General features: G+C 39.8%; 3 protein-coding genes across 3 annotated transcripts; 1 reads left to right on the top strand and 2 right to left on the bottom strand.

Moving 5' to 3' along the window:
- Positions 1-260: 260 nt before the first annotated feature.
- On the bottom strand, positions 261-3,327 carry LOC149298552 (putative palmitoyltransferase ZDHHC24). The gene is made up of 3 exons (XM_089487314.1): positions 3,080-3,327; positions 2,129-2,406; positions 261-574 (listed from the first exon to the last, which is right to left on the bottom strand). Exons 1-3 carry the CDS (start codon positions 3,325-3,327, stop codon positions 261-263), a joined length of 840 nt encoding a protein of 279 aa, XP_089343440.1.
- Positions 3,328-9,796: 6,469 nt separating this feature from the next.
- LOC149298551 (barrier-to-autointegration factor A) lies at positions 9,797-10,344 on the bottom strand. The gene is made up of 2 exons (XM_089487423.1): positions 10,219-10,344; positions 9,797-9,943 (listed from the first exon to the last, which is right to left on the bottom strand). Exons 1-2 carry the CDS (start codon positions 10,342-10,344, stop codon positions 9,797-9,799), a joined length of 273 nt encoding a protein of 90 aa, XP_089343549.1.
- A 3,249-nt stretch (positions 10,345-13,593) lies between these two features.
- LOC149298550 (putative RNA-binding protein EIF1AD) lies at positions 13,594-16,222 on the top strand. Its single transcript, XM_089487313.1, has 5 exons — positions 13,594-13,680; positions 14,786-14,894; positions 15,155-15,263; positions 15,727-15,780; positions 16,042-16,222. Exons 1-5 carry the CDS (start codon positions 13,594-13,596, stop codon positions 16,220-16,222), a joined length of 540 nt encoding a protein of 179 aa, XP_089343439.1.
- Positions 16,223-16,813: the final 591 nt, after the last annotated feature.

Here is a 16,813-nt window from a genome sequence, read left to right as displayed (position 1 = left end):
GAAATGATAAAGTACAGGAGGGATGTTTATTTCAATCGCATTTCCTCTTCCTTGATAATGTGCATCCTGCAAATCATTCATTATTTTAGCAGCCCTCCCCTGAACATTCTCTAGCATCAATATCAGTGTAGAAATTGGGACAATAGGAAGCTCTACTCATGACACAATCATACATTTACTCCTTTATATGAAACACCTGACACAGTAATTGAGCTACGTACCTTATTAAGTGGGATACTGCAATATCCCATGAGGAGATATTAATAATCAGACACCTTGGATGAGATAGTGTCTGTGATTTCCCTAGTTTCAAAGTTAAGTCCATCGCCAATTAATCTTGATTCTATCCAAGGAGAGATCCAGACCAGGTACCATCTCTCCCCCAAGAAGCTCTTGAGATTCCTTTTCCAGCCAAGGTCATAAGCGCAAGCATGGCCACCAAACCACTCCTTAGTGGTAGCTCCATGATAAAGAAGAGAACAGTGCAGGGCGAGGAAGGCAAAGCAGAAGAGAAGCCCCACTACACAAGTGTCAGCCACAAAAGCAAATATAAAGGTTGATGGTGCCACTTGACCTAAGTTGTTAAAACAATTAAATAACAGGTACATAGTTAGGACATGATCTTTTGTATACAGCACAAATGTTCACTAAATGCCTCACGTGTAATAACATTTTTAATTGTTACAGAAAACTACATAACAAATGGGAAACTGAAACTGATGTAAACATGTTTTGTAAAATTTCTTTTTTTTATCATTTTCTTCACACAAATTGGTCTTTGAAAGGGGTTGAGGAATAACAGTCCATAGATCCATGAAGCCTCTTTGCGGGAGGTTGAAGAATAAATGGCACAACGGAAAAGTTAAAAGGCTGACGTTTAATTTGGAGGTGGCCTAGGTCATAGGACGAGGAGATAGAATAGATGATCCATAAAAAATTGTGGGGATGGGGGAAGATGCGTAAAAGCACCATCCTAGTATAAAACTTGGATATAGTATGAAACTTGAATGATATTGAATCCATGAATATAGACCCACATTCAGATTCAGATTCTGGCTAGATACAGTCTTTCTGTCCTGTGGGCAGACTCCTGATTGAGCAGGCACTCATTGCCTGGTTGTTTTATGACCTAGACACCTTCAGCATGGCTCTCATCATGCCTTTCTGGTTAAATCCACACTCTGCCCTGTGTAGTTAGTTCCACTCAGGTCCTCCCAATGACTAGAAGTTTTGAAAGAATATCTTTTCCTGCATTTGGACTCCAGAACCACAACAACTTACCAAATGTTGTCATTAAACTAGCAAAGGCTGTACCAGACGGTCTTACTGAGAGATTTTAATTTCTAATTATGTCTCAGGACGAATAAACTAACACAGAGATCTAAATTAAGGAAAAGAGGACACCTCTAGCGAGAGAAATGTTTTGGGGCATCTAATTTACAGTTATCTGGGAAATCTAGTGGCTAAAATGATCACATAAAAGATTACATACACCAACTGTTTTTAGATTAAAATTACAGGTAAATTGGGCATAATGGATTTATTGAATGACTGACTGCCCCAAATACTTAATGAATAGCAAATGTGTTCAATTAGAGCTCAGTAAGATAAAATAACATGCCATTCCCTCTACTTGTCAGACCTTTCCATGACCATCAGTGGGACCACTATGTTTCTATTCCTAGGAGTATTATTTAGACCGAAAAGAAAGGCTATTCCATGACTTTGAGAAAACAGAAACAATTGGCTTTAAATGTAATTTGGGGAGATTCAATGTTGACTAAATTATAGGCTACAGAATGTCACAGTGAACTGATTAAAATAAAAGAAAGGTTACCATGGGGTTCCTCAGAGGTCAGTCTTGGGGTCTGCTCAGTTAGACATATTTATTAATGACATTACAGGGGGTCTGCACGGTATATTTATAATAGGGTAGGGTGGACTAAGGTTTGAGAGTTTTAAGTTGAATACTTTACATGTCAAATAACACATTTCGGAAACAAAACTCAAAAGGTTATAGGGGATGAGGTCTCAATAACATATTTCCAGACACTGCAAAATTCTAGAAATGGCTAAAATCAGCAAAGAGGTTACACTCAAAGAAAGGTGGTGAACGAATGACAATTACCTGTTACCAGCATCATCCACGGCATGAGAAGCAGGAATAGACTATGGAAGCTAACACCTTCGTGTAACAGTTCAATGAAGATCTCAGCATTGAGAATTGTTGCAAGAAGCAGCGCTAACCAGCCATGGAACAAAGAACAAATGAAATAGCGGTAGTTAGAATGTCCTACACACTGTCCTAACAAGGTGCAATGGTGGTCACGTCGAAGAACACACACATTGCAGTTGTAGCAGTGGTGACACCTTGGAGGAACATGTGTTTGGCAGCTGTAGCAGTACCTGGGAAAAAGAAGAACCACATATTCTGTGAACGAAAACAACGTGCTGTCCAAACATAGATCATTTTTATGTAAGGCATATTGGTACATTTCATAATTTATACCAACATACTACTTGTACACAAAAATCCGTTTGATGAGCTTAGCTTTGTAGATTGTGCTTGAAAGGAATGCCTTACACTTTCTGTATTAACCACATATCTGGGAAAGTCTCTGGGGTTCGCTTCTCCGTGTCACCACCAGTAAAAAAAAAATGGACTCCTCAACAAAAGCGTGCGTCAGCGGGACCACCTCCTCGCAAGAAGGGGCTCCGAGTAGCCACATCCAGAAAGTTATGATTATCCATGACAGGCAAAGTGTTGGGCCATAAAAAAAAGAGTTTACAATCAGTGTATTCTTGCCATTATATGATTGTTTCCAACAAGGTGCCAGCAGTGTAACTTTTCTCCTTTAAACCTATAGGGCTAACATTTTCCTTGGTTTGCATTTGCAAATGGGGGCGCCAGAAAGAATTACGAAGCTAACCCCATTGGAGGCTTGTACTGGAGACTACTATGTATAGCGCATGAATGGGGCAATTGGCATAGCGTGTGCTGAAAGGTGCCAGCAGAGACAGGTTGAAGAAGTGCATGTAAAGAATGGAAAGAGTTAAATAGTAAGACAGCCATACTCACAACCAGCCTTGCCCCACACCGTCACGCTCCAGGAAGACTCCTCGAATGGTCGGGTTACTCCGAACAAACTTCAACATGTTTCCCACAACATTAAATAACAGGAATGACGTCAGCATTAAAAGGGCCCAGTGCCCATTTCCCGGGCCCCGTACAATGAGATAAAGAACTTCCAATGTAATAGAGCACACAATCATGCATGTTACACACAAGGGAAGCACAACAGCTGGGTCTCGCATCTTCTTATTCATGTTATTACACCTGCCAAACAAATAAGCAGACATCTTTACGCACATTGGCACTGGGCACTCACCCCAGTTACCCGCATAGCAAAGCCATTAAAACCGCACGCACCTGTCAGAGCCGGGTCAGTACAAACCCAAAGCACTGGGACAAATACACTGCTACTGTGTTCCCCCTGATATTGTATGGCGCGCTCTTTTAATTCCCCTGAGGTAAAATAAAACATCAAACTAGATTTACTAAGTGAAAGTGAAACCACCAGTGAACATAGCCCTGCACTATGGAGCCACCGAACCTTAAATGGTTCCTGTATGGTGATTTTCATCGCTAACTTAATTGGCTTAAATCCTATTTGCATCAATATGACCAGTTTATATATATATCTGAGTTTACCAATAAACAGGAAATACAGACACCACTCGGGTACCCCCTACAATAAGGAAGAATCGCCGGGGCCACGCCCACTCCGAGGCCATAGGAGGAGGAGGAAGTACAGGCTCACTCCGAATTGTGATGCTCCGCCCATCTTCTCAGCTATGCAAATAACTACACAGGCTGAAACTACTACGCTTCCTGCCGTTTTAGTTGATGGGTGTTGCCATAGTAACTGTTATGCCACGCTACTCTTTTCGTGCTTCTTATATGGTTTCACCAGAAGTCTCCTTCAGTTACTAGGTTACCAACCGTTTGTTGTGAAATATTATTGGTTTAAACATTGTTTATAGCAGAAACATAACAAAAACATGACATCTACCAGTTTATAGAAATATATAAAACTCAAAAATGGTAATGCATTTCATTTTTAATAATTTGCAAGCTTTATAGCGGATCGATATAGCGTTAGATGTAGAGTTAATATGCTTGATGACCTCACAAGTCCCTGCTCAATTTTCTTAATTTAGTTTGCTTATACTTCAGTGTCCCAGGGAGACCCCTAAAAAATGTATATGAAGTGTCCTGACTAGGCCCAGGCCTAGGGTGTCATGTCCAGGAGGTGGCAGACCCAAGCACACACTAGGACGGGCTCTGCCACAGTGATGCCACAGGACACACTAGGATAGGCTCTGCCCTACCGACACCCAAACACACACATCAGGACAGGCTCTGCAACACTAACACCCACATATGGATGGGCAAAGCTACAACAATACAAAGATATATTTTTCACACTGCTTTGTTGTTAACCCCCTTTGTGTTTTTGCCCTCTTGTGAATCCCCCCCAGATAGCCCCTCTCTTAAGTGATTTCTTTGATGGGCCGACACCCTTGTGTATTGCCCACAGACAGCGTCCCATTGTGTATCTATGCCCATGCCAGCCCCTTTTAGTACTGATTTTTTCGATGCCCCCTCTTGTGTATTGATACCCCCACCCCCTTGTATATTGCCCACAGCCAGCCCTCATGTGTACTTTTGCCGTCCAGTCAGACCCCTATTGTGTGTTTATACCACCAGCCAGCCCCCCTTTTAGTAGTGATTTATGTGATGCCCCAGCCAACCCCCCTTGTGTATTAATGCCCCTGCACCCTTATTAATTGGTCCTAGCCTCCCTCCATTGTGTATGTATGCCCTAGCCAGCACCCCCTTTAGTATTGATCTATGTAATGCCCCAGCCTTCCCTCCATCGTGTATTGTTGTCCCAATTGCCTTGTGTACTATTTTTTAGTACCATAATCATTACTTTTTTTCCTGACTTTCCTGCCTCTTCTGTGCTTTCCTCCGACAACTCCTCCACGGGACTGACTGCCACACAAGAACTTTGGTGACTGTGTGAGGCTCATTGAAGCATTAGGCGGTATGGCACGCACAAGCGCGTCTCCTATACTTCACCAGCCTCCGAACAGGCCGGCCCACTGGGACATCTCCGGCTTTCCCGGTGGGCCAGTCCAGCCCTAATGGTTTGAAATGGGATGTCCAACAAGCTGATATAGGAATGATGTTCAGGAGTCTTCATACTTTTGGCCATACAGTATAGATTTAGGTGCTTGAAGAAAGTCAACTTAATCGTTTGATACAATACTGTGTAAAAGATTAATTGCAAGTTATATTTCATGCCAAGGATGGGCCTTGGTAGGGTTAATGAAAATGTATGTTTGCCTAGGGTGTCCAAATGGTTACACTGACCATGTGTGATTATTGTTTTATCTGGGGACTCTCAGGATCTGACCACAAATCTCTCGGTCTAAAGTTAACTCCTTCACATTTAACTTTAATTTCGTGTGTAAAGTTTACTTGTATAATGCTGAAATCCATGCTTAAATACAGGTGACAATGCACCATTGTGTTGGTGCATCACAATGTGGTCTACTGCTTGATGGGCCACATCTGGCAAGGGGACACTGGCCATGGAGGCTGGTGGTCTACCACTGCTTGTGTTATAATAAATGTATTATAGTATGTACAAATGAACTTAAGGTATCCTGTACTGAAGAGACACTGTATTGGGAAGGCAGAGGTGTAACTTCTCAAGGATCAAAAGCAAGGATCAAAACCTGAGTAAATATAAACAGGTATATGGGAAGAGGGGTCCTGTGAACGGCATTTTGGTCTTCAAATATATTTGTCCATATAATAAGACATTGTTCTAGCATTAAGAGCTTACATTCTAGAAGAGAAGCAAAAAGCACACTTTAAATGTTTGCCTCTCTTGTACAATATTTGCTCTGAACAATATCATATTCTTGCATCTCCCACAGACTAATACATGCGCTAGAAAGGGATTAGATGTGTTTGCTTATACATGAGGTGCAGCTACTTATATTTCAGGAATTCAAGGACCCAGTGTTCATATTCCTGCGCAGAAACCGGGTAGCACAATGATTTGCTCTGCACTCATATGTCTGTTTCTGGCCTTCAGTCCTTGCACACCCCAGGTGGTAGAAGAAGCAGTGAAAGCCGATGTAGCGCCGGTACTTGGAGGATGGAATCCACTGCCGCTGGACTCAAAGAAGGCAGTTATGCTGGCTGACTTTTCAAGGCTTTGGTATAACGAGAAGAGTCCCAGTCCATATCTCTACAGAACTAAGGAACTGGTAAATGGCATGTGGCAGGTATGATGGGCTACTGGTTACATGAATTCTCTCTATTATTGTGTCATGCCTCGTTTATGTTTTGTTCTTTGAGTACTCATTCATGTGTTTATGTATTTCCTTTCATACATCATAAAAGTAGGTAGGCAATGTGATAAAGCAACAGTGAATACAAAAAGGGTGGCGAGTTGTATACTTAGAGGCATCAGTCTCTAACTGGTCCAATGTCCAAAGAGGGTCAGCAGTTTTGACCTGTAGTAAATTGGGCAGGTTTTCATCTGCTATCAAATTCTATGTTCCAATGAACCCGCTAGACGGCCGGTCGGTGTTGCATTAAGGCAGGTAACAAACAGTGGAGTCTAGCGGGGTTACACCGCTATGTTAGTATGACCTGTCGGCTCCAACCTAGTTACAACACAAATAGGAAAAATTGCTCCTTTCGCAGCTGGGGATGGTGTCAGGGTTTATTGCGCTGAGATGACTGCAGAGTAATGAATGCCCTTCATCCACCCCAAAGTAGTAGCATTGCAACAGAATTGAAAACCTGCACTGTGTTGGATTTATGGAAACGAAAGGGCTGTGAAGCTTTAAGAACTCATTTCGTTCCTGCAGTCACTTGGAAAAGTTCATAACGTTATTGGATTTCACCTTAAACTATCTGCTTAAACAAAGTGAAAGAGAATCTTTATAAAAATATTGCATTATTGACCCATATAGTAAAAGTCTTAGGAGGTTTTAACCAAAGCCCCACCAAGGTTGCAAACTTATCTCTGCCTATGTGTTCTATTCTGTTTCTGACCCGTATCCTTATACTTTTTTCTTTTGTTTCTTTTGACATTAATATTTTTAAGCTCTTCTTCTAATTTAGTAGCCCCGTATTTACTTTTAGCTTTCTCTTTGCATGGGTGTCTCTTAGTTCCTCTTTTTCCCAGCGTGATTTACAGACAGTACATCGCTACAGTTGTGTGTCGCCTTTCCTAGCCGAACCTCAGACTCTCAGAGCTGACACTTTGGAGACTAACCTGAGCTGACGTTAGAAGCGGCATACGTGAAGCCAGAATATTGTCGCCCACAGACACATAATACGCAGCTTTTGTAAGGATATTTGGCACCATTAACGGCATAAATATTAACATGATTACATTGCACCCTGCGTTACATGTGATGCCATGTGCTGATCTCCAAGAGGCTTCCACATTGCCGAAACTAGCTTCTCAAACCGCAGAGGATCACTGCTAAGTACAGCATAGAAATACAATATAGTATTATATAATATAATATGACTTTTTGTGTCAAATATTACATACATAATCCTATCGGACAAAAGTAGGGTTGACGTTCCCCTTTAATCTTCAGTACATTTGCAAGACTAACAATAACCAATAGAAAAATAACCTTCAAATTGAAGATCTTTTAATTAATGGATTCCATGTACTGCCGTATTGGTCCCAAGCGGTTACGCTCTGTAGTTAGCAGGAGCCGTTTAGTTGATTGTTGGATATGCTATTTAAACGTACATATTGTCTGCTTTCTTTAAAGGTTGTTAATGGGTTCAATTATAAATTGAGCATGATTCTCGAACCAACCGGATGTCTGAAAGAAGAACACATTGAAAATGAGGACTGTACAATCCCCGATGGAAACAAACAGAAGGTACAATTCCTTTTAAAGGCACTGTAAAGGTTTTAATAAATACTTTATTAAAAGCAGTCCTCGTGCATATACGTGTGTCCCTAATCTACATTTTGAATTAAGTCCGGTATACTATATATATACAGCGTAGAGATATCTATTCCATTACTCACACGCGGCTGGTAACGCCTGATGCATACATTTTTTATGCCCGATATATATTTTTGGATTCTTTTTTCTACTGGGTTCTGACATTTTCCTTCTCATTTTAATCTAGGTGGTGAAATGTCTGTTTTACATCGTAGAGCTAATGGAAGAGATAAAGCCAGCTGTACTGTACCAGAAGTGTGTTCCAGCCAGGAATTGATTCATATTCTGTTCAGTACTACGTATTACATGACATTCTTTTCATACTGCATGCTTAATTTCACGTATTGCACTTCATTTTCAGATTCTGTCTTTTTGATTTTGCATACCTTCTAATCGATGTTTCTAAAAGTATACTTGGCTTTGAGTTCATCATAGTGAGAAGCATTTCAATCATGTTTTATGTTTGTCTGGACTGCAAAGACCACGTATGAGGGGATAATACATCACATAAAATACAAACATTATTATTCTATTGGGCTTGCAGTGCTGATTTCTGTGTAAACCTGTTGAATATACAGTTGCAAATACGTGTATATATTTTTATTCTATTCACTAAAGTTAGTCTCGACCTCCACTAATTATGATGAAGAGCCAACGGTGGTTTGTTTTTCTAGCAAGAAGTGCTGAGCTGGTCCTCCGTAATGCATAACTGATAATAATTTGATTGTGTTCATTACACAAAACTGTAGTCATTGTCGCAAAGGAAGGTAGACATCTTGAGATTATATGCTACATATAATGCATATGGCTAACGATATGTTTAATCGTTGCGCTTAGCAGTATAGACAAGTGAACACAAGAGGTATACATATCATTTTTTATTTTAAAACCAAAAAGGGGAGAGAACTCACACTCAGAACACATGCAAATGTTACTTCATTTGAAAGGCTTATAGTGTTAGAGCTACTAAAAACACAAAGGCTCGGACTATTTCTGTCCCACCTTTTCTTTTACACAGTTAGTGTAAAACGTCAGACTTGTTCTTAAGCACGACAAGATCGGAAAGGAGACTTGGTTAAAGTTATTTATTACAATGGATGGGAGATCCAATCAGTTTGCTTAAAACTTATATGTGGCTGAAAGTAGTACATACACTCTACATACTCTAGAACTAAACTTGCAAGCCACAGAAATGTTAAAAGTTAAAATGAATTAAAATCATTGCTGCTGGTGTTTTTACATTAATCCTGATGGGGGTTAATGGCAACGATGACAGAATAATACGTTAAAACTGAAAACTAGTTAAATACAAATTTCTGTAATCGCATGGGGTGAACAAATCAAATTGGCATCGCTGACCAAGGTGGGGAGACTTAGAAGATAAATTCAGTGTTTAGGAATATAAACATTGGTTGAACAGGAATAAGGTATACATTTAGACAGTCAACTGACTGAACAATACTACAAAAAATATTCTCAAAATTCATAATATTTTTAGTGGGGTTTAGATTCATTTGTCTAGTTATAACTATTTTTTTTGATCAACCGAAACTTTTTCAATCAAGGAAAAGAAAAAAAAAAAAAAAACACTTTTAGACTTTGTCCCAATGCCTAACAATTGAGAGCACACAAGGTTAAGCCGATCACATGGTCAGAAACTGTATAATGGAACAGTTTTTTTTTCTAAAGGCAGGGTTTGGGAGGCATTAGAACTGGAAAAACTCCCGCTTTACAAGAAGGCATCGCACCATTCTTTTAAACAACCATAACAATCGCGGGACTGCTTCGCATTTGCAGAGCAGGTGTCCTTCAGCCATTCCTTGAAGAGCTCTTCATCCTTCTTTAACACCAGAAATTGACCCAGGACCACATATGCCTGAAAAATAAAAAGAGGTAAATCTCAGCTTAAGGTGGCCTAAAAGACCTGCAAAATCCGACAGGTGCCAAATAAATTCTATAAATGCCCAGGTTCTACTACTGCCGATTATATAGAAATCCACAAAATGAGTGCACCAATAGGTATTTTTTTTTCTCTATATAATCAGCAACAATAAAAAGTTTTTTTTAGTTTAAAAAGAAGAACTTAATTTAATTATGGCCTCAATCCCAGAATTAGTGGCGCATTCTGTGTACATATCAAGAAAATAATACCTTGTCAAATCCACTATCCTCGAGCCTTTGTCCAAGTGCTTCACCAATACCGGCTAGACACCGCACAGACTTTTCTCCCATGGGCTCAGCAACAAAATCTCTGTGTTTCTGTGACGTGGACGACATCTTTGCGGTGTTTCAATTTCCTACAAATGACAAAGTTTCAATAAACTAGGTTTTGTGCGTGTTCTTTTAACTTTGATATTATTCAATGACATTGTAAATAGCGTACAAGGGAAAACAGGTTAAAAAATAAATATTAAAAAACCTTCTAGAGGTGCTTACACCATCAATGATGGTAAAAAAGGCCAGGGCATATCAGAAGGAATAGCAGCCCCCCCCCCCCCCCCCCCGCAGTATCCTGTGTGTTCAGAGTTCACTGTAGTAGATGTGACTCTGTGTAGTATCAGTATCTTATTGACTCTATTAGATAGATCCCCCCCCCCATAGCTACTACTTTAGCCACTAGTAGTAGTTACATTGATGCAACCCTAAAATCTGGCCTAGTAAAGGGGTCATCCCTTTAAGCGGAGGGGAGATTAAGGATTAAGAGGTAGATTAAGCTCCCAAAACCAAAAACACAAAAAGCTTCTTCAGTGGAGCCACATATACATACATCACTTCCTCCCAACAGGGATTGGACAGCCTGCTTGTCAGTTGACACACCTACAGTGAAACCCCACCCCCCTTCCAGGTGGGGTCTTGTAATGAATGACCTTACTATAATGCTCATACATTAAACAAGTAACGGATCCATTCATAAATCAATGCAAAGTATCATTCGTAGGGCTCTGATAGATCTATTACTAAAGATAAGCAAACGCTGTTTTTCCTAACTGTTGGTTAAAGCTTGCCCACCAAAGAGGCTTACACACAGAACGTACTGAGCTTTACTTACATCTAAGATGCAAAGACAGGGAAATACGTTTGGTAACGCAGGGTCTATAGTCAGACAAATGCCTGTAAACACTGGGAGATACTGGGAACGGAAACATCACTTCGTAAAGTGCTGCCAAATAAGACTGAAATCACTTTGGTGCATTTATATTTAACGCCACAGACTAGGCATCTCCCACCAAGGGCTCCTACCAACGTTAACACCTACAACCCTTTAAAGCTTGTAAAAGCAACATTACGCACGTTGAATATCAGATCAGAACCTTAACGGATTGTTTCATCTTGGGCACAGTCCATTAATTAACATGGCAGAGCCAAAAATAATATATGGGCAAATCCATAAGACCTTTACATAGGAGAATATGAGAACGTAGAACTTCCATAGCTAACAAACCAGACATGTAAGACTTTTCTCAATAATCATCCAGACTGTTTGAAATTCACGGGGACCAAGGCTATAATAATAAAAATTTTAAATAAAACACGGGGAAAAAAAACACTATAGGGATTGACAAAGCCAATTCATTCAGGTGGGAACATAACAAATGATCCTGTAACATCTTTAGTAACAGATCTATCAGAGCTCATAAATGATACTTTGCATCGATTTATGAATGAATCTTTGACTTGATTAATGCATGAACGGAATAGTAAGTCCATGAATGAAAACACTCCATCGGTCGGTTAGCGAAACGCACGTGGGGCTTTTTGTTTTGTAGTGGATTTGAATGGAAGTCTAATCTACCTATTTTCAGCCTCCCCTCCGCTTAAAGGGAAGACCCCTTTACTATGTCTTTTTTCAGGCCAGATCTTATGAATGACACCTAGGGTTGAGTCAATGTAACTACTACTAGAATAACAGCTTTCCAGAGAAGATTAACCACTTTAGGAAACATAGGTGTGAAGCAAGATCTGCGTTTTTAACTTATTTACTGCCATTCAGGCATTAGCATAGTTCTAGTCCTATTATTAGGACACTATTAGGTATTAAGTTTTTTTTGCTTATGTCAGTATTATATTTTTTTTTTCTTGCCGTGCTTTATACAGTCCATGGCTTTAGACATATTTTAGCAAACCCAATACTTCAACGCTAAATGAAAATAGACATTATTTTATTTATTATGTAATAGTCCTACTTTACAGCTTATTTTTTTGTCACACTAATTGCGTTCGGTAATGTTTTGAGATATCAGCAAACAACTTCTTAGAAGAGGGTGTGGTAGAAAGATGTTTTGCTTTCTATGTGCAGGATAGATTGTACCCAGCTAGCATTTTTGGGCTCCTAAAAAAAAAAAAAAAGGACTGTGCCTCCTAAAAAGGGACACTTGGGACATATGAGAATGTATTCCTCTGCTTATCTCCCATCGTGATGGGGGTTGCTTAGTAATCGGTGTAATTTAGGAACCTTAATGATCTTAAAATTAAAAAGGGACTTAAAATGACACTTATTACCAATGCACTAAAAGAGATCAGCGCCAACAATGCATACATGAATGCTGGGGCGTATAATAAAGGCGCTGATGCATCGCAAAGCCTCGCAGGGTTCTGTACTTCATTGTTTGTTTACTTGCTTTCTAAACGTTTCGACGCCCAAGAGAAACCTTCAAGCAGACAGATACACTTTGAATGCAGATAAATTATTATTATTAGTGATAATAATTAATTAATAACTTCTCACCCCTTTAAGGTTCGCCTCCTTCCCGCCAACAAGCCTCACAAGCAGAAAGTATTACCTACTTTCGAAAATCACACCGGAACCCTAAACACAGGAAGTGATTCTTTCTCCGACGCTCCAGGATACCGGAAGTGCAAGTCGTCCATGACACTACTCCAATGCCGGATAAGGCGGCCATGTTTGTACTCCCCTACCTACTAAACTATGTCGAAGTTATTATGACGTTTTTATTTCTGGGACATTGAGCTTTTGTTTAATTTAATGTTTGAACTCGCGGTAAACCACCGTGTTCCTATATTTGTGTTCTGCTTGTGAGCCGGCGCTGAGGAGAATCGCACCAGGAAGGAAGCCGGAAGTGTGAGTAGTCCATGCTGTAGGCATGTGAAATACGCTGCAAGGCAACACACCCGCTCTCCTCTGCCTCATGTAATCACTTTATAGTCGTCATCTGAAATATCACAATTAAGTTCACTATATATATATACATACATATTTATACACATACACAGAGACTTAAAGTTCTTTATTCTAAGGTCAGTAATTGAATTCCATGCTGTTTAAAATGCTGAGTAAAGGCTGTGTTTAATCAAAAGGTTTGGATTAATTTGTCTGGAGATGTTGCAAATCATTTTTGTTTTGTCTTGATCATAGATTAGAAAGACCTTTGTACTTGCTGACCAGACCTGAACCCGCAGCGACCCAATTGGTTTGTGATTCCAGAGCCATTCTATGAAGCTCTTTCTACGGTTTCTATGGTTACACCGATCGTGTTCATGTGTGTAACAGTGTAATTAACGGTAAACATGTCAAAAGCCACCAAGAGAAAGCACGTGGTGAAAGAGGTTCTGGGTGATTATGTGCAGCCTACTGAGAATCAGCAAATAGTGAGGGTAAGATTGTAATTTCGTACATTGTCTACAGCCTGGAACATCACCTTATCTTTGCCCCAATCTCAGGGTAACACGATCTGACGCTGACTCCTTCCTATTCTACACTGCCAGTTGACGCTTTTGCTACCAGTATGGTATGGTTGATAACCCTGCTTGAATGCAGGTTACGCAATTAAGGGTATCTTTGAATAATAATAAGTGAAGATTTCCATGAGGATCAGTATTAGAGTTGACACATTTTGTGCGTCACTGCATAGAATCTTCACGATGGGCTATTAAAGGGTTAATATTTCAAGAGTCTCGGGGTCAGCTCATTTAGATCCCAGGTATGAACATCTGTATCCACATGAGACAAGACCGTATTGTTTAATAATCCCACATGGCCATGCTTCCTGCCATTGTGCGTGGGGTGTAAGCAAATTGGTTTTGGTCCTCACATTTCAATAGGGCACTCGTCACTTTTTGTTTCTGTAAATCAATCTACTTACCTATTGTATATAACTAATAATAGCCATGACTAAGTGATGCAAAAACAATTATTACACAGCAAACATGGATAAAGATTTGTCATAAGCAAAACTATATGCTATTTATGCTGCTACTACATGTAGATGCCCTTGTGATCCTCGAAAAAGGCTTACCGGTTAACCTTCTGCGCGGTCGATAATGACGATAGTGAAGGTAACATCATGGACCTGTCCCTCTACAAAAATGTAGAATGTTGATGTTGTATGTAGAGTTAGGACATGATGGCTGTGGATTTGAGGCATCTGTCGTATACGTAGCTTTAACTGTGATTGTAAAATTGATTAACATGAGAAGCGAGTAAGAAACATAAGAATTTTAGTGCTAAGTGACCCACCGGGGCTGTACTAACGTGGTGCTTCACCACATCTCACAATCTCATGTTGATTGTGAGCTGATACTAAATCTGAATTCTAAATAAAGCTTAAAGGGAACAGCAAACGGTACACTTAATATTGTAACGTCAAGTCTTGCATGCCTTTCTTCCGTAGGGGGTTGCGTTTCACGGTTTTGTATGATTAGCAGTTGTGTAAAATGAGATCTCCGCTTCCGTTGAAACCGTTTTTTTTTGTATTTATAGGTTTTGGGAAGCCCTGGTAATAATCTCCATGAGGTCGAGACAGCTGAAGGTGAAAAATTTCTTGCAAGTATGCCAACAAAATTCAGGAAGAACATTTGGATCAAACGAGGTGACAGCTTTCATTCTAAAAAAAGAAAAAAGGTTACTCCTCTTATGTTAAATCCCTAGGAGATGCCTGGAATAGCTGCCATTGTTTGGGCACTCAATAGTAGTTAGAAATCCATTTCTGTATATTAAAGATCGATAGTTATGTCTCGTCTAGCTTGGCTTATGGCTTATTCTACATATGACTAGTGCTCCGTTTTCTCAGAGATTGTCAGGCACCTGCAAGTGGCAATAACATCAAATCGCAAATGTTTCTGTCTTCAGGTGATTTCCTAATTGTTGACCCTATAGCCGAAGGAGAGAAAGTGAAAGCAGAAATAGCTTTTATCCTCTATAAGGATCATCAACGCCTTCTACAGAAGGAGGGACTCTGGTGAGATGGTTGAGCTGCTTGTCATGTTTTGACGGTAATTTTGCGACGTCTGAATTTGTGGAGTGAACTAGAGACGATGGGTTTTCTCTGTGGCTGTTTTGACTGAAAGGAATAGGTTGAGGTGTTCTTTAAATCACAGTGCTGGGAATAGTACACTGAAACCTCTCTCATGTCTCTACAGTTACAGGGATTGGAAACAGACTTTCAATCCTTGATATGTGTGTAAATATGTGGAACCGCCAGCCAGCAGAAGTCAGAGGCTAATACAGTTAGGTAATTTAAATTTGCCTAGGATATGCATATCTTCAGTCTAAGACAAGACCAAGGGCTGATTATAATTTGAGTCTTTACATAAAAAAATGGGCGGATTAGATGGTTCTTATGTGCTGTTAAATTCCTTGTTTATTACGGTCGTGTGCGGTTTGTGTATGGTCCATATAACTATCTCACATGTCTGTCCCAGGCCATCTGGTTTCAGCGAAGCGAACAAAGAACTTGTAAACAAGACTAAAGAGAGGTATGAACAAAGTTTAATTTGTTTAGATTATGTGGAAAATAAGAAAACGGGCAAGTTCAAAACCTCCACACAAGTATGAAATGAACTACATTACCAAATCAAACTGACTTTAGTGGCCATAAAAGAAGTACCCACATCTCAACATTTAAAATACATGGTTATAAATACAAAATCAAAAGGTTGTTTGTTTGTGTAGAAGACATTAATTATAATATGTAGCTATAAATGTGAACCGCTGTTTTAACCCAATTTCCACCACAGTAACCGGGGGGCAGAGGCACGGGTACCTGCTGAGGAAAAGCCCCACACCAACGAGAGCGAAACAGATTCGGAGGATGACAGTGACCTCTTCGTTAACACAAATCGAGTGCAATATGAAGAAAGCGAAGATGACGAGAGTGACGAGGATTCAGAAAGCGATGAAGAGGGAGGGAAAAACTGAATAAAAGCCATGAGCATCAAGACAAAGTCGGAAAGACTGAACTTGTCTTAAGCCTCAAAAGAACATTCCAATAGATGGACCATCGCTGGAGGACAGTCCAACATACAAAGTTCAGGATCATATAGGTTTTATCTGGACTCTATATCTCCTATGTTGGAAACCTCACTTAAGTCTGAAGAATCTCCTTTTGGATGTTTTATTTCTACTCAGAGAATCTCGTCAGTTGATATTAGACAGAGCCATGTTGTATGAAAGGGAGACCATATCTAAAATAACATTTGTCTTCATAGAACAGTATAATAAATTATTGCTGGTGCTTTTTGACTTTTGTATTCAGCTATTAGCATAGCAGGTGAATAGCTTTTTTTTTTCTCCTGCAGCAATATGTTCAATGGAATACTTAAGATTATCATATTTTGCATCTCACCTTTTGATTAAAGTATAAATTACATATTTGGTTTGAGTCAATATTCTTCTACAAGTGGACATCTTCTCATGTTTCCGTTTGGAGAGATCTGATAAGATTGCACCAGTGTTGCAGACAGGCCAGGAATTGTCTATCGCTGCTTCAAAACAAGTAATTTAAAGATT

Source organism: Sceloporus occidentalis, unplaced genomic scaffold (assembly GCF_023333645.1).
Source record: "Sceloporus occidentalis isolate IW3139 unplaced genomic scaffold, rSceOcc1.0.p SCAF_32, whole genome shotgun sequence".
NCBI classification, from domain to species: domain Eukaryota; kingdom Metazoa; phylum Chordata; class Lepidosauria; order Squamata; family Phrynosomatidae; genus Sceloporus; species Sceloporus occidentalis.
Note: the sequence above shows the minus strand (reverse complement) of the source record. Positions and strands in the feature narration are given on the sequence as shown.

Bases quoted from the DNA above. Each gene is read 5' to 3' on its own strand.
- LOC149298552 (XM_089487314.1), bottom strand. From the start codon at position 3,327: ATGAATAAGAAGATGCGAGACCCAGCTGTTGTGCTTCCCTTGTGTGTA. The intron at 2,407-3,079 runs GTGAGTATGGCT...TCTTTTTCCCAG, and splicing joins GGTGTGGGGCAAGGCTGGTT to GTACTGCTACAGCTGCCAAA. The intron at 575-2,128 runs GTAATTGTCATT...TTAACAACTTAG, and splicing joins GTGGATGATGCTGGTAACAG to GTCAAGTGGCACCATCAACC.
- LOC149298551 (XM_089487423.1), bottom strand. From the start codon at position 10,344: ATGTCGTCCACGTCACAGAAACACAGAGATTTTGTTGCTGAGCCCATG. The intron at 9,944-10,218 runs GTATTATTTTCT...TTTATTTTTCAG, and splicing joins AGGATAGTGGATTTGACAAG to GCATATGTGGTCCTGGGTCA.
- LOC149298550 (XM_089487313.1), top strand. From the start codon at position 13,594: ATGTCAAAAGCCACCAAGAGAAAGCACGTGGTGAAAGAGGTTCTGGGT. The intron at 13,681-14,785 runs GTAAGATTGTAA...TTGTATTTATAG, and splicing joins AGAATCAGCAAATAGTGAGG to GTTTTGGGAAGCCCTGGTAA. The intron at 15,264-15,726 runs GTGAGATGGTTG...TGTCTGTCCCAG, and splicing joins CTACAGAAGGAGGGACTCTG to GCCATCTGGTTTCAGCGAAG.